The sequence below is a fragment of the Esox lucius genome, chromosome 14 (genome assembly GCF_011004845.1).
Source record: "Esox lucius isolate fEsoLuc1 chromosome 14, fEsoLuc1.pri, whole genome shotgun sequence".
Classification (NCBI taxonomy): domain Eukaryota; kingdom Metazoa; phylum Chordata; class Actinopteri; order Esociformes; family Esocidae; genus Esox; species Esox lucius.
The window spans coordinates 418,280-442,551 of NC_047582.1; the positions used below are offsets into that span (position 1 = coordinate 418,280).

General features: G+C 43.8%; 1 protein-coding gene across 4 annotated transcripts in view; it reads left to right on the plus strand.

Annotated features, from left to right (window-relative positions):
- The window catches only part of setd9 (SET domain containing 9), a 60,453-nt gene that overhangs the window by 17,881 nt on the left and 18,300 nt on the right, over positions 1-24,272 (plus strand). For 3 of the 4 annotated variants that reach the window (XM_020044773.2, XM_034296923.1, XM_020044774.2), the window contains exon 2: positions 2,143-2,336. In XM_020044773.2, coding sequence (XP_019900332.2) covers positions 2,143-2,336 — 194 coding nt within the window. Of the gene's footprint in view, positions 1-2,142; positions 2,337-16,113; positions 18,214-24,272 lie in introns of those variants that run through there. The other variant, XM_020044776.3, reaches the window with a different exon arrangement.

Here is a 24,272-nt window from a genome sequence, read left to right on the forward strand (position 1 = left end):
TACTCAGGGCGGATCTCATCCACCCCCGGTGCCTTGCCACCGAGGAGTTTCTTAACCACCTCAGTGACTTCAGCCCGGGTGATGGACGAGTCCACCTCTGAGCCCTCATCCTCTGCTTCCTCAATGGAAGACGTGACGGCGGGATTGAGCAGATCCTCGAAGTACTCCTTCCACCGCCCGACGACATCCCCAGTTGAGGTCAACAGCTGCCCACCTCTACTGTGAACAGCGTTGGTAGGGCACTGTTTCCCTCTCCTGAGGCGCCGGATGGTTTGCCAGAATCTCTTCGAGGCCAGCCGATAGTCCTTCTCCATGGCCTCACCGAACTCCTCCCAGGCCCGAGTTTTTGCCTCCACAACCACCCGGGCTGCAGTCCGCTTGGCCTGTCGGTACCCGTCAGCTGCCTCTGGAGTCCCACAAGCCAACCAGGCCTGATAGGACTCCTTCTTCAGCTTGACAGCATCCCTTACTTCCGGTGTCCACCACCGGGTTCGGGGATTGCCGCCTCGACAGGCACCGGAGACCTTACGGCCACAGCTCCGAGCGGCCGCTTCGACAATGGCGGTGGAGAACATGGTCCACTCGGACTCAATATCTCCAGCCTCCCTCGGGATCCAGTCAAAGCTCTGCCGGAGGTGGGAGTTAAAGATCTCTCTGACAGGAGACTCGGCCAGACGTTCCCAGCAGACCCTTACAGTACGCTTGGGCCTGCCGAGTCTGTCCAGCTTCCTCCCCCGCCATCGGATCCAACTCACAACCAGGTGGTGATCAGTTGACAGCTCCGCCCCTCTCTTCACCCGAGTGTCCAAGACATGTGGCCGCAGGTCAGATGAAACGACAACAAAGTCGATCATCGACCTGCGGCCTAGGGTGTCCTGGTGCCACGTGCACTGATGGACACCCTTATGCTTGAACATGGTGTTCGTAATGGACAAACTGTGACTAGCACAGAAGTCCAATAACTGAACATTAAAGTAATTATGTCACAGCCATTACTGAACTGCTACACATATTTAGACGTTCTCTTTTAGATTTGTCCTTCCATTTCTATGCTCCTAGTTTTGATTGCATGGTGGCAATGTTTTCACTCTCATCACTCTGACTGGCTGTAAGTGTTAGGGTATCATTGATTGGCTGTTGAATTTTTTTTTATATATATATATAAAAAAAAATAATTTACAGAAAAGGGCTTAATCATAATGCTGTATAAAAAAAAACCCATCAACGAGTAAAAAACATGAATCCCTTTATCAATGCAATTCTTCTGTTTAAAAACTGTTAACCTTCTCGACAGTACTGAATACAACACTGACTGACAAATTAATAATTATATGTTGTCCCCCCAGGCTTGGGCCCGGGACAACATTCACAGTTGTCCCCGTCGGTGTCGCTGCTTATAGGCATTATGGTTTGCTGCAAATTTTAAAACAGCAAAACGTGTCACTGTCCAAATCTTTTGTAAGTACTGTAAAGAAAATAATATTATAGTGGTATGACATTTTCGGAAGACAAAACACAGGGATCTTGCTGAAAAAAATCACATTCAGAATTTCAGTCATTGGTTCATATGCAAGTGAAGATTTAACTCAGAATATATTAACCGTGAAACAACATTTTTCACCTTTTGTCAATCTACTTACATATTCTGGCATGTTCAAACTGTTGTTACATAATCTGTAATTGGTTTCTCTATTTTATGATCAGTACTGTTTTTTTAAACTGGAATCTATTCAAATGACTGTAGATGTGATGGATTAATATTTTGTGTTGCTGTTCTATAATGTATTCTTTAGACATTTTACTGAATTGTTGGTATTTTGAAAAAAAAATTCTAGTTAACATTATCTTAAACTATTTACTAACCTCCTGTGAGTAGTACTGGAATAGTCTTTTCAAATGAAAGACCCACAAAATGTGTCCGGAGAAGTAGATTGGCATTACAGGCAAATTGTCTCATTTCCATTCAACAAAGCAAAACATATGTCTACATTTATCAGGTATTTTTCCTTTTTAATATAATCTGAAGGGAAAAGGTATAGGCTTACTCTGTTCAGGATTCCTGTAATTTTGCAGTAGCATCTTTTTTATTTTCCTCAAATTAAGTGAAGAGCTGATTTGTCCATGTTGTCTTTTATTCCACAGAAGTCTTCGCAAGGTCACCGAGCAATCAAAAGACAGGCTGGTCTCAGATGAGGAGCTGTCAGAAACACTAATACCGTTTTTTAGGGCACTGCTCAGAAATGACATTGCGTGCCAAGGAGAGGTGTTACGTCTGCTTTCCACCACGACTCGAGCCCGCTACATCAGCCCAGAAGATCATGAGAGACCAGAAAGAGGTTATGTGTGCTTGATGTCTTTTGATGGGAAACGGGTGGAAAATAAGTGGAAGCACAGCATTTTTTGCTTTGGCATCCATCTGTGTTAATTGCATTCATGCAGATAGTTAAATTAATTAACAGCTTGAAATATTATATAAATAATATAGTCAATGAGTTGATTTATTTGTATTGCTGGGCTAGATCAAAAGTGTGAATACCCAGTGGGTACCCAGGTCCAGTGTGGAAGAACACTGTATGGCGGAAATTATCTACCAGAGATAAGAATCTGAGATAGGTCCAGATATGGGCAGTATTTCTGTTACATTGCCTGTACGTAAAATATGAATATACACTTCCATTGAGTGAAAATTTGTATGAAAAAAATTGTTGATGTATAGTATATTTGAATTTGAGTCTTTATTCGAGTCTTTATCTTAAATGGTGATCACTGAAATCCTGTTTCACTGGGGTGACAGACAGCTAAACTCCTAGTAATCCTTCAACATGGGAAAGACCAGGGAACACATGAAATCAGACAGATTATTGACATTCACAAATCAGGTAATGGCTATAAAAAGACAGCTGCATGCCTGAAAATAACAACTCCCCTATTAGGACAATAATAATAATAATAATACATTTAAAACAACTGGAGCTGTGATAAACCTGCCTGAGGGGATGTATGTGTCTTTTTGACAATGAACACCAGAGGATTTGGTGTTTAAAAAAAAAAGCCTTGATCATGCAGAATATAGTTTAATCCCCAATGTGAAGTATGGTGATTGACCTGTGATTCTGTGGGCCATTTTACTTTGAAATGCTCTGGGGCCACAACCTGTCAGCCCCTGCCACGATGGTAAAACTGGGTTGTTGTTGAATCTTCTAGCAGGTCAATCCAAAGCATACCTCTACATCCACATGAAAATAGTTCACTGATCATAGAATCAAGCTTTTGCTATAGCCATCGCAGTCCCCAAAACTAAATTCCATTGTAAGCCTTTGGGGTGAACTGATGAGGGGAGTCCACAAAGCAAGGACCTAGGAGTTTCTGTATGGATGAATGGTCCCTTCCTATTTGTTCCTCCACCTCATCAAACAATACAGGAGATGACTCAGACCTGTTATCTTGAGGACTAGGGTTTTAGCCTCTCCACAGTTAAAACAAATTATGCATTAGGATTTGTTCAGGATAAGCAAAAACTGGCAACAACCTATAGCAAGCTTAAAATAAAATTGTTTACGGTTATATTCTGAATATTTCTGATGGATTTTCGAAGTAAGTATCTTTGCATGCTTTTTGGGGTAGCCTAATATTCCGTAGCGCACAACCCATTGTGCAGTAAAAGAGGAAGGTTACCACAATTCTCTCATCTTTTCATTTGACAAAAAAACTGTTATTGTCACCTATATTGATAGTTATTGTATCAGTGTCATTCACAAATGGAATTAAAACTAATGTTGTTGTGCCATGAAATGAAATAGCACACAACAAATTATGCATTAGGATTTGTTCAGGATAGACAAAAACTTAGCTGGATACAACCTTCCGTAGCTACGTTATAGTAAGCCTTAAATAAAACGTGGTTATATTGCGACTATTTCTGGTGGAATTTTCGAAGTACACATCCATGCATGGTTTTTGGGGTAATATAGGTTAGATCAAATTAAAAGAGGTGGGGTTTCCACGATTCTCTCGTCTTTTCACTTGATGGAAAATGTCAGTTATCGTCACCTATTGATAGTTATTGTATCAATGTAAATCACAAATGAAAGAAAAACAAGCGTTGTTATGCCATGAAATTAAATAGCTTTGGCAGTACAAAGTTCTTCAGTCTCACATGCAATTGGTCAATTCATATGACTATTCCAAGTAGTAAGTTAGTGGATACTAGTAAGCCTATTACTGGCTAATAAGCTGTTACAACGGCCAGTGGCAAAAGCCATGCAGTCAGGCCTGGCGCCAGGACGAAGTGACTGAGGGGGCAGTTAAATATGGCGACGGGGGAAATCTTTATATAGGAAAACATTAGGTTATCATCCTGCTATGCAACAACAACACAAGACTACAGTTTCCAAATCAAATGGTGCATTAATTTCACTTCCACAAAATAATAGGCAACAACAGCGTCAGGGTCATTAAGTAAAAAATTAAATAAAGTTTTTCTGTCTTTCTGCTCATGCTGTGCAGCTGAAACTTGACTGAAACTTCACTTCCCTGTCATTTCCATTCTGTTGATTGCTACCATTAGGAAAATATTATATAATTATGGCTGAAAGTTCTAATTAGAACCACAAAAAGCAAGCAAGGCTGAACAGAAGTTATGTGTTTGTTCTATTGATCTTTCTTCTGCTCCATTCAGTACTGTCGGTGTAAAAGAAAGGATCAATTCCTGAGTAAGCGATCCTTTAGTCTTCTTCCAAAAATAATTATGTAAGATCCCCTTCAAACGCCGGTTCGATCAAGTGAGCTTTTCACGGGTGTAGAATGCTTTGTCTGTGCTGACTGAAGACGTTGGTTAGCAGTGAAAATGTGCTCTTGCATGTTGCTGGTGTTGCCCCAAAAGTCTCTCCATGTTGCAGTGCAGTAAGCACGCTTGGCATGGCGGTGAGAGGCCCAGGGTAGCGCTGCAGGATGGCAGCAGGGGTCCATTTGTCTTTGGCTGATCGGACTATTTCAGACTGGGAAAAAATGTCAAGCTACAGAAAACTGAAGTTGCACTAAAGCTGTGTTGGTGAGATCCCGCAGTGGTTTCACACATTGCCTCACACAAAGCCAGCTGGCTTTTCCATTCACTAAATCTTGTGTTGATCTCCCCAGTGACACTGTACAGCAGGGGTGGGCAATACATTTTCACAAGGGGCCACATGAGAAACCTGAATTGTGTCAGAGGGCCACACCAACGATAACTTGAAATGTATTCTGCTCAACTTTCTTCCATTGTAAAATGCACAAAATTATATATTTTTAATAGCTGGTACTGATAATCGGAAGAATAAAACTATTCTGTAAATATTTATATTAGGTAATGTGAAATTGTGGTGTATAGGTCAAAAAAGAAAACAAAAGCAATTATTGAATCAGTGCAAATTTTTTTTTACTTGTTAATCTCCACAACACAATGAAAAACAACAAACAACTTAACAAGTTTATAGAAATACAGCAATACAACAAACAATAACTAATGTTTTCCACCTCATTTTACCTCTTCAGTGTTCTGGGCTTGAACAAGGGCATTGAAATCTGGCTGAATGTCTGAGGTGGCTATGCGAAGGACAGCTGAGAGGTGGTCATCAGTGATAGAGGATCTGTGTTTGGATTTGTTGAACTTCATCACTGAGAATGTCTGATCACGTACATAGGTAGATCCAAAGAGGACTAGAATCCTCTGAGCATGCCTCCTCAGGTGTGGAAAGTTCTGCTCTTTGAGGGAGGAGTAAAAGTCCAGCAGTGAAACTGACCTGAAGTGCTCTGCTAGAGGTGTGTCAGACTGCAGGTCAATGAGTTCCATCTGAAAATCACTTGGTGCATTATCCACACTGCAGTTGAAGGGAGAAGAAACCATGTGCATTTCACTCTCAAGAGTTTTGAAATAACCTCAAACTCTGCATGCAGTGTTTCTAACATGGTTGAGTACTTGTGGATGTGATCAGCTGATCTTTTGGCTTCCTTTAGTGTTGGCAAGTGGGTCAGAATGTTGTCCTTCACTTGGCTTGAGATAAGCTGCAACTTTCTCATGATAGCCCTCACTGCACTGTACATCTCGTGCACAAAAAGGCCCTTGCACTGCAGTTTGACATTTAGTTAGTTCATTAGTGCAGTCACAACCACAGCGAATCCGAGGTCTGCCACCCAGTCTTTATCTGAAAGCTCTGGGATGTTATGTCCTTTCTTAACACAGAAATCCTGAATCTGGTCTCTCAGGTCCCAGACACTTTTCAGTACTTTGCCAAGGCTCAGCCACCTGACAGTGCAGTGATAACTTATGTCACCATGTTCAATCTCATTTTCCTCCAAAAATGCAACAAATTGTCTGAGATTGAATGTTCTCGCTCGGATGAAGTTAAGTGTTTTAGTTACAGCATCAACAACATGGTTCATTTTGAACACTGTCTTACATAACACCTGATGTATAATACAATGCAAAAATTTCAATTTATCCTGCATTCTCTTTAAAAGTCCAACATTTATCCCCGTCAGATTTGGACAACCGTCTGTTGTCACACCTGCCAGCTTGTCTCATTTCAGTCCTAATATGTCCAAACATGCATTTATTTCTGTGAACAAGTCATTACCAGTGGTTGTCCTTTTCATTGACTGCATGGCTGCCAACTCCTCCGTGATTTGAAAGTCTGCAGTTATCCCACGTAGGTAGTAGCTGGGCAGTGTCACGTACATCGCAGCTCTCATCCAAAGCCAGAGAAAAATTGTCAAAGTCGGCCACTCTGTTCTTCAGCTGAAGCTCTATGTTTCCAGCGATGTCCTCAACCCGCCTCGTTACAGTGCGTCGGGAGAGTGACACGTTCTCAAATGCGCCCTTTTTCTCCGGGCACAACAACGCAACAGAGTCCAATAAGCACTCCTTAATAAACTCTCCGTCAGAAAACGCCTTACTTTTTCTGTCGATTTTGTGAGAAATTACATACCTTGTCCTGACTGCTGCATCTCTGGGGGTGTGAAGTTTCGTAAAAAGTCCTTGTTGGGTTTGCAGTTTTCTAGTAACGCATCAGACTCCCACGCACGCTCTTCATCAGACAGATTTCTGTATTTATCCTCATGCTTGGTCGTGTAGTGGCGAATCAAATTATAATCCTTTAACACAGCGACCTGTGTACCACAGATTAAGCAAACGGCTTTACCTTTAATTTCTGTAAAGAAATACTTGGTAATCCATGTCTTATTAAAAACACAGCATTCGTTATCAACTTTTCTTTTCTTAGCTTGAGCCGACATCTTGAGGGTAACCTGGCTAGCACCACTTGTCGCTGTTCACCTTCACTCTCAGCTCACGCACGCATATACGTCCATACGTAAGTAATACAAATGTAATGCTTTTCAAAATAAAATTTCCAAAGGCCAAGAACCAAAAACCGAAACACCAAAAGAAAAGATTTTGTCAATTATTCGGCGGCCGAATTTTCGTTGCATCCCTATAATTTATGATTGGCCTTACGCGGGCCGGACAGGGACGTACAAAGGGCCGGATGTGGCCCGCGGGCCGTAGTTTGCCCAGGTCTGCTGTACAGTGTGCTGAAGAAGAGCCGCTTGCAAAAACTCTAATTTCGTCTGTCCTGCTGCTCTTGGATTACAGTGCTCTCCACCACATACTGCATCAGGTGTGTAGGGACTTGGCGCATTCTCTTACTTGGCGGAGGAGCTGCTGTTTCTAATGCGTCACGTGGACCAGTGGCACGCTGTGCCCAAATTTCTTGGAACTCCAAATCACTCCAGAGCTTCTCCACGCAATCTAACACACTTTTCACAAACTTCACTCCACTGTAGAGGTCTGTTTTTTTAACCTGTAACACTTTGTTAGGAGGATCAAGAAGGGCGAGGATTCTGTGGACCATAACCGCAGTACATCTGAAGTGGGTGTCACTGATTGCTCTTAGGAGCCCTGCTGCCTCTACTTACAGTAGCCCATTGCTGTCAATCTCCATGAGGAACTACACAATAGCATCATACCTCTTAACGATGACTGACGCAGTAGCCAGGTGACCGGTCCATCTTTGGTCTGGTAGCCTTTTCACACGTTCTCCCATGTACACTCTGGCCACAGTTGGCTTTTTCAGAAGCTGGTAAAGCATGTTACACATGTTGAAAAAGGCTTCTAGTGCATTCTCAGCTGACATGGCATGGATAACCACCAGATGTAGTTGATGGTTGAGAGAACTTTCTCCTGTAATATTTTCTGTTCACTCCTTCTTTTCCCTGACATCACGCTTGCACCATAATAGTATTGGCTGAGGATCTTTTCTGTGCTAAGGCCTGCTTTTCTTAGCTCAGAATGGACCAGGTTTTTCAGACTTAATGCATTGCCGTGCTCTGTAGTGGCCATTACCAGCAGCATTTCGTGCGTCTCATTATCCATGTCGAGGTAACCGAGCACAATTGACACATTCTCGCAACCAGGTGGATCCTTTGTTCTATCCACCTTCAACGTCGACCAGCTATTCCCTATTTCTTCAACTATTTCACGGGTCTCTATCTTCACTCATGAGCGCTGTTATGTTATTCTGACTTTTGTTACAGACAGCATAAGGCATTGAAGCACCACAAAGGTGTGGGTCGTTGGATTAACAGGTGTGACCAGAAGAAACACTGGGCAGATTGCAGCTGTCATTACAACACTAGTATTACCAACTATAAATCGCACAAGTGCACGGCTAACGTGTCCCAATTGTAACGTGGATCTGACTGTTGAAATGAATAATCAGTGTTTCATAAAACCCTCTAAACCCAAGGACCACAGTGAGCACTACATATTTTAAAATTCTGAGACAATTGCCAATCCTGTGAACGGTATACAAACTGCAAATTTTGTGTGCGCAGAAAGCTTTGATAACGAGACGTGGTGTTCCTACTGATGAATCTGGCAGCTTTGCCACGTGCTATGGGTTTTAAGGACTCAAAAAAAGGGTACTTTCATTACAAGTTTAACATCAAGGAGAATGAGGACTATGTTGGCCCCCATCTGGAACTACAATAACACGGTGTGAATACCATGATGGCTAAAGAAAAAGCTGAGTTTTTCTGCGTGAATGATGTGGTAATCTTGAGAGAGGGTTGTATGCTCTACAGACTTGAGTTCCTAGAGTGTGTTGGTGTTGACCCATTCTGGTCAATTATGATTGCTTCGGCTTGCATGAAAGTCTTTTGCAACAGATTCCTCACCTAGGGCACCATTGCATTGGTCCCCTCAGACAACTATAACCGTTGTCAGAAAACATTCTCAAACACCATCAATCCACATCTTAGATACAAACTTTGAGACTAGCACATAATTTTCACGTAAATCATCAATATAAAAAGACATAGCATCTTTATAACTTAGACCTCTTGTCATTAGATAGATAAAGAACACACAATGTTGTCCACATGTGGTTGAAATCATGACCTGGACTTCTCACAGGTTTGCAGAAATTCACTGATTGACTTGGGAAAATACATCAAATCTGGGGTTTTCCAAAACTGTCATAAAACCTTACAACGCCATCAGCTGTGATGTAAATAGCCAGCCAGTGCTCCCCAGGTGATTGCTGAGGTGTGTATTAACAATCATCATTGATGCAACATCTCGGACTGGTCCACTAGGTAGTTGGTCGCATGCCAGCACACCATAGAAATGAGTCCTAGAAGAACAATTTGAAAAATTGGCCAAGATATTTTATGCCTTCAGTAGGCCACTGAAACATCCCCGCCTGAAATAAAGTTTTTGGGCAGTATGAAGTTAGTGGAAGGGCCTGACTTAGACCAGTTAACTTTATACCCTGAGATCCTGGAGAACGATTCAATAACATCCAATAATGCTGGGACAGATCTGGCTGGGTCTGAGGCAAGCCACAAAATGTCGTCCGCGTAAAGCAAAAGCTTATGTGTAGACTCATTAATTTTAACTCCCTGAATATTCTGAGTCATGCGAATAGCTGCCGCAAGAGGCTCAAGAGCTAGACAGAATAGTCCTGGCGACAATTCAAAGCCCTGCCGGGTACGTCTATGAAGTGTGAAATAAGAGGAAATCAGACCATTCGTTCTCACTGCGGCCTGTGGGTCTTTGTAAAGAATATCTATCCATCTGAGAAATGTTTGACCAAATCCAAAAGTGTTAAGTGTATGAAACATATACCGCCACTCCAACCTATCAAACGCTTTCTCAGCGTTGAGTGAGATAGCTTCTGTTGGATCATTGGAGTCCCGCACTGACCACATAATATTTATAAGGCGTCTCACATTATCAGAAGAATTTCTCCATCCAATAAAGCCAACTTGGTCAGGGTGGATAAGTGACCCAAGTATTTTAACCAATCTATTTGCAAGTATTTTAGACAAAAGCCTACAATCAACAGATATTAAGCTTATTGGACGATAGTTTTTACAATCAGTCGGGTCCTTTTCTTTTTTAAGTATAAGTGTGATAATGGCTTGGTTTAAGGAGGGAGGTAATTTGCCAAATTCAAATGCTTCTGCAAGCATATTTTCAAATAATGGCAATAGATCTTCTGCATAACATTAAAAAAATTCTGCTGTAAACTGATCTTGGCCTGGGGATTTACCTGATGGTAGGGCCTTAATTGCATCAAGTATCTCCTGTGAACTAATAGGTAAATCTAAGTCCTCCTGTTGTGAGACACTCAGCTTAGGAAGAATGACGTTATCTCTTCATCTGTGGCAGTGTTTTCAGATGTATAAAGATTTATATAGAATTTCTTGAATACATCATTTATTTCCCTAGATTTAGTTGCAAGGCTTCCATCCCCAGTCGTTACTGCTGCTACTGAAGATTTGGACTCTTTTTGTTTAATGTATCTCGCCAAAAACTTCCCTGCTTTAACCCCCGATTCAAAAATAGTCTGCCTGGCCCTAAACAAAAGATATTCAGTTTTTCTGAATATTATAATGTTATAATCATATTTAAGGCGGGTCAAGTCTTTTAAAATAGAGTCCGATATGTTCTTTTTCAATTTAGCTTCAATGTCCTTCATTCTTCTTTCTAGATCTGTGAGCTTAGCAGCATTGACCTTCTTCCTATGAGAAGAGTATTGAATAATAAAACCCCTTAGAAAGGCATTCATGGCTTCCCAGGCCACTATGGCAGAGGGAGCTGTGGGGACATTGGTCTCCAAATATAACCTAATCTGGGCTCGAAGATCTTCCTTAAATCCCACATCTTGCAATAGAGATTAATTAAAACGCCACATCTGTGATTTCTCTGCTTCCTGATATGGGGTCATTTGCAGTCTGACCATGGCATGGTCTGTTAACAGAATGCTATCAATTAAACAGGATAGTGCGGCAGGCAGCAAGGAGCTAGAAATTAGAAAAAAGTCTATTCTTGAATAGATTTTGTGGGCTCCTGAGTAAAAATTATAATCTCTGTCCGTTGGATGGTTCAGCCTCCACACATCTGTTAGACCCATAAGTGAACACATTCTCCTTACCTGCAGAACAGAGTTAGGCATTTTACTTAATGTTGGTTTACTTCTATCAAGGATTTGATCTAAGACAACATTGAAGTCACCTCCCAGAATTATGGGATACTGTCCAATATCACACAATTTACTTTCTAAGTCTACAAAGAAATTGGAGTGATCAGCATTGGGTGCATATATATTGGCCAGTATCAGAATATGTCCTTGTATTTCTGCTAGTATTATAATCATTCTGCCCTCCTCATCTTTAACCTCCCTTCTGAGCCTGAACTGTAAGCCTTTGTTAATCAATATAGCTACTCCCCAACTTTTAGATGACCCAGCACTAAAGGACACATGTCCCACCCAATCTCTGCATAATTTAACCGATTCCTGGGGACAACAGTGTGTTTCCTGCAAGAATACTACATCTTGTTTTTTAGTTTTCAAATGCCCCAGTATTTTCTTCCTTTTGATTGGACAGCCCAGGCCATTCACATTCCAGGTTGAATAACATAATGTCCTCCCACTGCTAGTCATAAGCAATCTTAATGTATTTCGCTGTAGAATAAGTGACCATGGTGCAACATAAATTATACACATTGACAGAATTTCTTTTATAGGAGAACCATATTACCAACACCTTAGTGATATCAGTAAACAGCAGACTGTGGGTCAGTCTGGCATATAGAACAACAGAACCAAGAACATTGTTGTAATAAAACAAAAAAGTAACTCTCTTAGGTCCATAACTAATGGAACAAGGGCAGCCAAAAAGCCTACTGCCCTGAGTATCGTATCAAGAATAGCGTTCAGATATTCGTTAAGGAAGACACAACAAAAATTGTTGGCAACATAGGCCCCGGTTATGAAAAATATGCACTCACATATCAGTGTCAACATGGTTTGTGACATGCAGAGACAGCCATTTGAGATGATCTGCCCATGTCCAAAAATAAAAAAGGAAGACTGCAAATCTGTATATATAGACCCCCTATCTCACAAACCGTTATCTTCCCGAACACACGGACAGCCAGTTCTCGCGGTTTCCAAAACATATCCAGAGCGTGCCTGGATCGCGTGATGCACTCATACAGTGCCAGACATGTAGGCCTACCTCAGCGCTTTCCGTTGTACTCCATAGCTTTATCCGGGTCATCAAACACCCGTGGACCCATGAAAACCTTCATAGTTGCAGGGTAGAGCATGCCAAATTTAATCATGCGCTCATGGAGCGCTTTCTTGCAACGTAAGAATGTCTCACGCTTCCTTTGCGTCTCCCTCGAGTAATCATAACTTGTTTGCCGTTCCACATCAGACGTTTCTTTTCCCGTGCTGCGTCCAGGATCGCTTGACAATCTTTGTATCGTAGCAAGCGCGCCACAATTGTTCGACTATGATTCTTGTCCCCCGCTCCCAGCCGTGTCCCGATCCTGTAAGCGCGGTCCATCTCGATTCCTCCCGGGGTTGGATCAGTGCCAAGGGTCGCTGCGATAAACTCGTTCAGGAATGCAGTAACATTGCTCTTTTCAGCCCCCTCTGGTATCCCAACGAATCTGAGGTTGTTTCGCCGGGATCTGTCTTCAGCTGCGGCCATCCTGTCTGTCAATAATTGTATGTCCTCTTTAGTGGCTGCCACCGGTCTCGCCTTTATGTTAGCTTGCTCGTCTTCTAGCTGACTCACTCGATCTTCCACTTCCATAATGCGAGAAATGAGTGAGGATAGCTTTGTATCCACGGAGCTCAGAGACCGATGAATTTCTTTCAGATCCGCAGTTTCTTCTAATATCTTGCTCAGCATCCCGTGAATCTGAGCCATATCAGGCTGGTTGGGCTCAGTGGCTCTTTGCTAGCTGCTACTTCCTTCGTGCACATGTTGAGCTGAGTCTGTGCGGCTGAGTGAAGTTTTCTTTGTTCAACGTTAACGCCAGAGGATAAGCTTTTGCCTTCTTCTGACATTTTGAGTTCCACGTAAAATGTAGTAGAAAAATATCTATATATGAACGTATTTAGGATATATTAAGGATATTAACCCAAAAGACAGCAGGAGCACACGTTTCAAGCCGCCATTACTTATCCCTGCGTCACCTGACTCCCGGTCCCCCTTCTTAAAAAGAGGGACCACCACCCCGGTCTGCCATCCCAGAGGCACTGTCCCCTACCGCTACACGTGTCAACCAAGACAGCCCCACAACATCCAGAGACTTGAGGTACTCAGGGCGGATCTCGTCCACCCCCGGTGCCTTGCCACCGAGGAGTTTCTTGACTACCTCTGTGACTTCAGCCCGGGTGATGGACGAGTCCACCTCTGAGCCCTCATCCTCTGCTTCCTCAATGGAAGACGTGACGGCGGGATTGAGGAGATCCTCGAAGTACTCCTTCCACCGCCCGACGACATCCCCAGTTGAGGTCAACAGCTGCCCACCTCCACTGTAAACAGCGTTGGTAGGGCACTGTTTCCCTCTCCTGAGGCGCCGGACGGTTTGCCAGAATCTCTTCGAGGCCAGCTGATAGTCCTTCTCCATGGCCTCCAGAGTGGTGAAGAGTCCATCCTCTCTCAAGGAGTGTGGTTCCAGAGCCCAAGCCGTGTGTAGAGGTGATCCTGACTATCTCTTGTCGGAACCTCTCAACCTCATGCACAATCTCAGGCTCCTTCCCCACCAGCGAGGTGACGTTCCACGTCCCTAGAACTAGTTTGCTTGTCCAGGGATCAGGTTGTCGAGGCCCCCGCCTTCGACTGCCGCCTGATCCTCTACGCACCGACCCCTTATGGTCCCTCCTGCAGGTGGTGAGCCCACGGGAAGGCGGCCCCACATCGCTCCTTCGGGCTGAGCCCGGCCGGATCCCATGGGGAATGGCCCGGCCACCAGGCGCTCGCATACGAGCCCCAACCCCGGGCCTGGCTCCAGGGTGGGGCCCCGGCTGCGCCATACCGGGCGATGTCACGGTCCTCAAAATGTTTTCCATCATAAAGGGTTTTTGAACCGCTCTTAGTCTGACCCGTCGCCCAGGACCTGTTTGCCTTGGGAGACCCTACCAGGGGCATATAGCCCCAGACAACATAGCTCCTAGGGTCACTCTGGTACTCAAACCCCTCCACCACATTAAGGTGGCAGTTCATGGAGGAGTTTCTACAAACCCGATTCCAAAAAAGTTGGGACACTGTAGAAATTGTGAGTAAAAAAAAATGGAATAGTTTACAAATCTCATAAACGTATATTTAATTCACAATAGAATATAGATAACATATTGAATGTTGAAAGTGAGACATTTTGTAATGTCATGCCAAATATTGGCTCATTTTGGATTTCATGAGAGCTACACATTCCAAAAAAGTTGGAACTGGTAGCAATAAGAGGCCGGAAAATGTAAATGTACAGATAAGGAACAGCTGGAGGACCAATTTGCAACTTATGTCAATTGGCAACATGATTGGGTATAAAAAGAGCCTCTCAGAGTGGCAGTGTCTCTCAGAAGTCAAGATGGGCAGAAGATCACCAATTCCCCCAATGCTGCGGCAAAAAATAGTAGAGCAATATCAGAAAGGAGTTTCTCAGAGAAAAATTGCAAAGAGTTTGAAGTTATCATCATCTACAGTGCATAATATCATCCAAAGATTCAGAGAATCTGGAACAATCTCGATGCGTAATGGTCAAGGCCGGAAAACCATACTGGATGCCCGTGATCTTCGGGCCCTCAGACGGCACTGCATCACATACAGGAATGATACTGTAATGGAAATCACAACATGGGCTCAGGAATATTTCCAGAAAACATTGTCTGTGAACACAATCCACCGTGCCATTTGCCGTTGCCAGCTAAAACTCTATAGGTCAAAAAATAAGCTGTATCTAAACAGTATCCAGAAGCACAGGCATTTTCTCTGGGCCAAGGATCATTTAAAATGGACTGTGGCAAATTGGAAAAGTGTTCTGTGGTCAGACTAATCTAAATTTGAAGTTCATTTTGGAAAACTGGGACGCCATGTCATCCCGACTAAAGAGGACAAGGACAACCCAAGTTGTTATCAGCGCTCAGTTCAGAAGCCTGCATCTCTGATGGTATGGGGTTGCATGAGTGCGTGTGGCATGGGCAGCCTACACATCTGGAAAGGCACCATCAATGCTGACAGTTATATCCAAGTTCTAGAACAACCTATGCTCCCATCCAGACGATGTCTCTTTCAGGGAAGACCTTCCATGTTCCAACATGACAATGCCAGACCACATACTGCATCCATTACAATGTCATGGCTGCTTAGAAAAGGATCCGGGTACTGAAATGGCCAGCCTGCAGTCCAGATCTTTCACCCATAGAATACATTTGGGGCATCATAAAGAGGAAGGTGCGACAAAGAAGACCTAAGACAGTTGAGCAACTAGAAACCTGTATTAGACAAGAATGGGACAACATTCCTATTCATAAACTTGAGCACCTTGTCTCCTCAGTCCCCAGACGTTTGCAGTCTGTTATAAAAAGAAGAGGGGATGCCACACAGTGGTAAACATGGCCTTGTCCCAGCTTTTTTGAGATGTGTTGATGCCATGAAATTTAAAATCAACTTATTTTTCCCTTAAAGTGATACATTTTCTCAGTTTAAACATTTGATATGTCATCTATTTTGTATTCTGAATAAAATATTGAAATTTGAAACTTCCACATCATTGCATTCTGGTTTTATTCACAATTGTACAGTGTCCCAACTTTTTTGGACTCAGGTTTGTACATGAAGTTGTTTAGAGCATTTGATTCAACACTATGGTGGCCCACGGGTGCAAAACACAACAACATTAGCGAACAAAAGTTGAAAACAACATTAGCAAACAAAAGTGGAAAACACAACATAAAATAAAGAAACAACAATATTAGCGATGCAAACGAAAGTTGAAAACACTACAACATTAACAAAAATGAAACCATTTATAAAAACTCTGCATTTCAGAAAACAATCAACTACTCACAACACCACAACATCGTGACAACACAATAGCATTAACTCACAACACAACAACATTGGCTCACACCACAACAGCATTAGCCCAAAACATAGCAGTATTTGCAGAAACTCTGCATTTCAAGTTGTTCAAAACGGAAGTGCTCCAGACCACTAGGGGCAGTGCAAGGGGATGTTTCGGGGTGTTTTATCTTAAGTCGAAAAATCCATTGAAGTCACTCAACGTAAGATTATATTAAATTAGAATTAAAAAAAATTTACATTCGTGAATTTAAATCGCATTCTTTTTGGTTGGGATTATTTCAAATAGGCCTTATGTACATTCCATGACCGAACGTTCCACGACCACTTCCTGCCGGTATGCCAGTTTCCGGTCCCGCATATTACAAACCAGTAGAAATAAAATTGCTAGCGCTATGTCCGGCTTTGTCGCAGTGTTTTTACAAGGTGTCTCCAGGACTTTCCTAAACTTAACATGATGATGTACATCGAATAGTTATATCCGCCTCAGAGACTCCAGCTAGCAAGAAGGTAACTTTGAAGGTAAGTGCCAACTCAATGACAGATTTGCAATCACATATTCAACTACTTCGCTACCCAGCGAATGTAACATTTACGTTAGCTAGTTCATGTTAACTATCTTACAGGGAATCTGGCTGAAAATTATTGTATTTGTGTTAGCCTGCAATGTAATTATGCTAGCAAGCTATAATGCATAACAATACGTTTTATTTCATATATTCTGCACAGTATCTAACAAATATACACTAACAGGGAAGGCTGCCTGTTGCAGGTCCCTGAGGAAGAGCGTAAAGCCGCACAGCATGCGAGTTGGGAGATATGATAGATATTAGCAACATTGCTAAGAACCTATTCTGTAGGACCCTGTAATTCTGGTCAACATATGTAGTAGACAGTGTTTACATTTAATCTTAATCACTAGATTATCATATCACTCTGAAGTATACATAACTGAGGGTTGTTGAACAAGGAACAAAACCTTTAACCTGCTCCAGTTGTCTTTATGGCCTACCTTGAGGGCCTGAGTTCAGTCCTAACCTGGATACGTTTTGGTAAATTACATTTTCTTTTCTTTTCTGCACTTTATAAAAATGTTCTTCACTTCATATATGTTAAAGCACTCTGTATTTGTCATAGTGGTTCAAATCCACTGCTCCTGAATTGCAGGAAGTGCTATGTGCAACCACCTTGTTGGTCAGCTTTACAAGATGGCACACTTCTCAATAATTAACACTCTTGCTGCACCACCTGTTCACCGCTGCACAGAGACAGAACAACATTGGCACATGCCAGTGCCCAAAACAATACACACACATTAGTTATCCTATGTAATAGTAAGTCTGTTGCAAAAGATTGTTACTCCTTGTTCTTTAGGGTGTAGCCTGGTCGGGTTGATAGCATGGCGGTTCGGAAACCAATTAACTTGGGTGCTGATGGAATAATGTAAGGTTAGAGGCACGTCAAATTAATGTTTTAGAAATGTGATATTTGGAGTTTGTAAATCTGTATGTTATTATCCATGTTATTTTATGTTCACTGAGCTTTTACATCTTTAAGCCATCAATTATGACAAAAAAAGCTTAAAATGTTTTGCAGGAGTTCCCTCTAAAAAAGCTCTCCACAAGACTAATGGCTGACATCGACCTTCTCCATGTCTCAGAAACATGCTAACTTTACTCCACTTACCACCCCTCATGTGACAACCGTGGACATCTTCACGTTTCCCAGAGGTTTGCCATGTACCAGGGGAGACATCCACTGACCACCTAGCGGAACGGGTGTTCAAGGGATCTGGTATGCATACCATGGAGATAAAAAGGGGGCTGCACATTGAATTTTTTTTACTTCTTCCCATGTGGGTTTGTAGTCCACCCAAATGCCCCATGGTTTGGATTGCCTCCAGATGGCATCATATTTGACCCAACTTTAGTTTCTTGGAGGCTAAGAGGCCAAGTGTACAAAGTTATGTGGAGTGGCCTTTCCTTAAAATACAGAATGGAGAGCTGAAGTTGAAGAGATCACATGCAGGTACAAATCTTTCTAACAGATTGTAGCTGGTGTGACTGTCATCTGTGCTACGGAGGACATTCTAGTTGAGAGAATATATAAATATTGATACAATCCACAAATTATAGATTTCATATTTTGACATTTGTTAAGTAACCTACAGCCTATTGGTAGGCACAAAATCAGCTAATATCCTGGTAATGCTGTTGTGTTTTCACTTAATGTTATAGTGTTGTGGGTAGTTGATTGTTTTCTGAAATGCAGCATTTTAATAAATGTTTCATTTTTGGTAATGTTGTTTTCAACTTTATGTTGTTGTGTTGTGCACCCGTGGGCCACCGTACAACACCGTTTGACAACAATTGCAGCCAATTGCATGAAACCCCGATGCATTCAAAGCCTTGACCAACACATGTTTCTGATGCAGTCGCACTGTCTCCATGTCATCTATGTCATCATAATGGGTCTCAAAAAAATAATCAGGCAGGTCGAGACAAGAATGTCTTCTCTGGCTCGGGCGGTCCACTTCACATCCGATGCATGCTTTGTGGAGAATAGCTGCAACAATGTTTTCCAGAATCAACCCAATGTTGCTTTGATAATCTTTAAAACTTGTGGTGAAAGAGGTTTGTCCATTTTGTGGTAACTCTTGTCAGTGTGACCTATGTGAGATGTCTCTTGTATCACTCTCTGAGCCAGTCGGGTTGGTAACAGCCAGTTTATTCCGCCCCTGTCTGCATTTACAATGGAAGACAACAGTGTATGAATGCTCATCTCAAAGGACAACAGCGAGCATGCTCTGTCTGGAAAGACAGCACGTGTGGGTGCTAGTTAGCATACTGCAAATATTTTTCGAGTGGTGAAACATGAATAAAACAGCTGGTAGCTAAATGCAACAATTGCCAACTTAACTTCAGACAATTATAATATATGACCAAACAAACTGGGTCAACTTTTAAGTGCTTTTCAAATAGTTAACGCTATATTGTCCACAAGCATTCCCATACGTTACCTAGTTGGAAATCCTCCCTTGCTGTAAGGAATTTCCCATAATGCTGCGCTACAATTACTCAAAGCAGTTACAGCTTTTAACAGTAGGTGGCGTAGTTTTGCCAATTTAGTAGAATTTAACCTGAACCCATTCAACTATATTACATCAGCATTTGAAAGGTATGACAGATTAATAAGTATTAGCTGATCACCAAACCGGTTAAGCCAATGGTAGTTTCTTGTTGGGTATACTGGTGGATTTGAGCTGTCGGGGTCCGGGGTACCGTTGAAGGGTTCAGCGTTGTCATCCAAGGTGTCACACAGCCAGTCCTCAGCCTTGGGTTCTTCAAACTCCACTTGGTTGTATTCTTGAGACTTGAGTTCTGTGTTAGCCGGTGTAGTTGATGGATTCGGGTTAAACTCTGCATCGGTTTCTTCAGGGCTGGCATGTTGATTGTGTCTCTGCTGTCCATTTTTTATCTCTTACCGACTCGCTAAGCTGTTAGCTTTCAATGGTGTTTCACCCAAAACGTTGATCGCTGCACAATCTGACATGGTTTGTAATGTATACGTAAGTTTACTCAGGCAAGACTGAATGATGATCACCGGGGTCTGCGTGGTTTAAATACATAGACCCTGTCAAACATCACATAAAACATGAAAGGTGTAACGACTGCGCACTCTGCTGCCTCTCCTCCCCCTGCAGCGGGCAGGCTCCAGCGGCCGACAGCTGTCTCATCAGTTCATTTCACCTGTTGTCTCGTTTAGTGCACCTGATCCTCATTTTCAATCAGTCCCTACAGTATACAGGTGCTGGTCATAAAATTTGAATATCATCAAAAAGTTGATTTCAGTAATTCCATAGTTCCAACTTGTATATTATATTCATTCATTACACACATACTGATATATTTCAAATGTTTATTTTTTTTAATTGGGATGATTATAACTGACAACTAATGCATATCCCAAATTCAGTATCTGGGAAAATTTGAATATTACTTAAGACCAATACAAAAAAAATGTATGAACATGGAAAGTATGAGCATGTCCATCCATCCATCTTCTTCCGCTTTATCCGGGGCGGGTCGCGGGGGCAGCAGTCTAAGCAGGGATGCCCAGACTTCCCTCTCCCCAGACACTTCCTCTAGCTCTTCCGGGGGGACACTGAGGCGTTCCCAGGCCAGCCGGGAGACATAGACCCTCCAGCGTGTCCTAGGTCTTCCCCGGGGTCTCCTCCCGGTGGGACGGGACCGGAACACCTTCCCAGGAAGGCGTTCCGGAGGCATCCGAAACAGATGCCCAAGCTACGTCAGCTGACCCCTCTCGATGTGGAGGAGCAGCGGCTCTACTCTGAGCTCCTCCCGGGTGACCGAGCTTCTCACCCTATCTCTAAGGGATCGCCCGGCCACCCTGCGGAGAAAGCTCATTTCGGCCGCCTGTATCCGGGATCTTGTCCTTTCGGTCATGACCCAAAGCTCATGACCATAGGTGAGAGTAGGAACGTAGATTGACTGGTAAATCGAGAGATTCGCCTTGCGGCTCAGCTCTTTCTTCACCACGACAGACCGATACATCGACTGCATTACTGCAGAAGCTGCACCGATCCGTCTGTCAATCTCCCGTTCCATCCTTCCCTCACTCGTGAACAAGACCCCTAGATACTTAAACTCCTCCATTTGAGGCAGGCACTCTCCACCAACCTGAAGTGGGCAAGCCACCCTTTTCCGACTGAGGACCATGGCCTCGGATTTGGAGGTACTGATTTTCATCCCCATCGCTTCACACTCGGCTGCAAACCGTCCCAGTGCATGCTGAAGGTCCTGGTTTGAAGGGGCCAACACGACAACATCATCTGCAAAGAGCAGAGACGAAATTGTGTGGTCCTACTATCGGCCGTATTCTCCTCTCCAGAACCCTGGCATAGACTTTCCCGGGGAGGCTGAGAAGTGTGATCCCCCTATAGTTGGAACACACCCTCCGGTCCCCCTTCTTAAAAAGAAGCGTTGGTAGGGCACTGTTTCCCTCTCCTGAGGCGCCGGATGGTTTGCCAGAATCTCTTCGAGGCCAGCCGATAGTCCTTCTCCATGGCCTCACCGAACTCCTCCCAGGCCCGAGTTTTTGCCTCCACAACCACCCAGGCTGCAGCCCGCTTGGCCTGTCGGTACCCGTCAGCTGCCTCAGGAGTCCCACAAGCCAACCAGGCCTGATAGGACTCCTTCTTCAGCTTGACGGCATCCCTTACTTCCGGTGTCCACCACCGGGTTCGGGGATTGCCGCCTCGACAGGCACCGGAGACCTTACGGCCACAGCTCCGAGCGGCCGCTTCGACAATGGCGGTGGAGAACATGGTCCACTCTGACTCAATATCTCCTGCCTCCCTCGGGATCCAGTCGAAGCTCTGCCGGAGGTGGACACCCTTATGCTTGAACATGGTGTTCGTTATGGACAAACTGTGACTAGCACAGAAGTCCAATAACTGAACACCACTCGGGTTCAGATCAGGGGGGCCGTTCCTCCCAATCACGCCCCTCCAGGTGTCACTGTCGTTGCCCACGTGGGCGTTGAAGTCCCCCAGTAGAACGATAGAGTCCCCAGTCGGAGCACTTTCCAGCACCCCTCCCAGAGACTCCAAGAAGGTTGGGTACTCTGCACTGCCGTTCGGCCCGTAGGCACAAACAACAGTGAGAGACCTATCCCCTCCCCTTAGGCGCAGGGAAACGACCCTCTCGTTCACCGGGGTAAACTCCAACACATGGCGGCAGAGCTGGGGAGCTATAAGCAAACCCACACCAGCCCGCCGCCTCTCACCATGGGCAACTCCAGAGTGGTGAAGAGTCCATCCTCTCTCAAGGAGTGTGGTTCCAGAGCCCAAGCCGTGCGTAGAGGTGATCCCGACTACCTCTAATCGGAACCTCTCAACCTCACGCACTAACTCAGGCTCCTTCCCCACCAGCGAGGTGACATTCCACGTCCCTAGAGCCAGTTTCCGTGTCCAGAGATCGGGTTGTCTAGGCCCCTGCATTCGACTGCCGCCCGATCCTCTTCGCACCGGCCCCTTATGGTCCCTCCTGTGGGTGGTGAGCCCACGGGAAGGCGGCCCCAGACAACCCGATCAACCTGAGCCCGGCCGGGCCCCATGGGGGAAGGCTCGGCCACCAGGCGCTCGCATACGAGCCCCAACCCCGGGACTGGCTCCGGGGTGGGGCCCCGGCTGCGCCATACCGGGCGACGTCACGGTACTCAAAATTTTATACATCATTAAGGGGGTTTTGAACCCCCCTTAAATAAGTATGAGCATGTACAGCACTCAATACTTAGTTGGGGCTCCTTTTGCCTGAATTACTGCAGCAATGCGGCTTGGCATGGAGTCAATCAGTCTGTGGCACTGCTCAGGTTGCTCTGATAGTGGCCTTCAGCTCTTCTGCATTGTTGGGTTTGGCGTATCGCATTTTCCTCTTCACAATACCCCATAGATTTTCTATAGGGTTAAGGTCAGGCGAGTTTGCTGGCCAGTTAAGAACAGGGATACCATGGTCCTTAAACCAGGTACTGGTACCTTTGGCACTGTGTGCAGGTGCCAATTCCTGTTGGAAAATGAAATCTGCACCTCCATAAAGTTGGTCAGCAGCAGGAAGCATGAAGTGCTCTAAAACTTCCTGGTAGATGGTTGCGTTGACCTTGGACCTCACCAGCAGATGACATGGCACCCCAAACCATCACTGACTGTGGAAACTTTACACTGGACTTCAAGCAACGTGGATTCTGTGCCTCTCCCCTCTTCCTCCAGCCTCTGGGACCTTAATTTCCAAAGGAAATGCAAAATCTACTTTCATCAGACGCTGTGTCTTGTTCAAGAGTGGCTTGACACAAAGAATGCGACAGCTGAAACCCATGTCTTGCATACGTCTGTGCGTGGTGGTTCTTGAAGCATTGACTCCAGCTGCAGTCCACTCTTTGTGAATCTCCCCCACATTTTTGAATGGGTTTTGTTTCACAATCCTCTCCAGGGTGCAGTTATCCCTATTGCTTGTACACTTTTTTCTACCACATCTTTTCCTTCCCTTCGCCTCTCTATTAATGTGCTTGGACACAGAGCTCTAGCTTTAGCTATGACATTTTGTGTCTTGTCCTCCTTGTGCAAGGTGTCAATGGTGGTCTTCACCAGTCTTCCCCATGATTGTGTTGCCTACAGAACTAGACTGAAAGACCATTTAAAGGCCTTTGCAGGTGTTTTGGGTTAATTAGCTGATTAGAGTGTGGCACCAGGTGTCTTCAATATTGAACCTTTTCACAATATTCAAATTTTCTGAGATACTGAATTTGGGGTTTTCATTAGTTGTCAGTTATAATCATCAAAATTAAAAGAAATAAACAATAGAAATATATCAGTCTGTGTGGAATGAATGTATACATTATACAAATTTCACTTTTTGAATGATATTCAAATTTTATGACCAGCACCCTGGTCTTTGTGTGTTATTGTCTTGCCTGCTAGAGCATTGTTGGGCTAGGCCTTTTTGGAATTATTAAATTACCGTCATCAGTACGACTTCGTCTTTCTGCTCATTTCCATTTGACCCTGACAAAAGGTTATCTGTTGTAGCACTTATCGGAACATAAAATACCGGAGGATATTGCAGAATTTTGGTGCCTTTTTTGTTAAACAACACACATCTTGCTGCTGATATAAGGCCTATTCATTGCCTGGGAATTTAACATTCCGGAACCCTACGACCTCTTTGTTAAACATCAAACATATTGCACCTGTTATAACACTTGTCCGGGGTGTTTATCAATCGTTGTAAAACATCAAACATGGACACATCAATGGAATCATAAATTACATGCATACG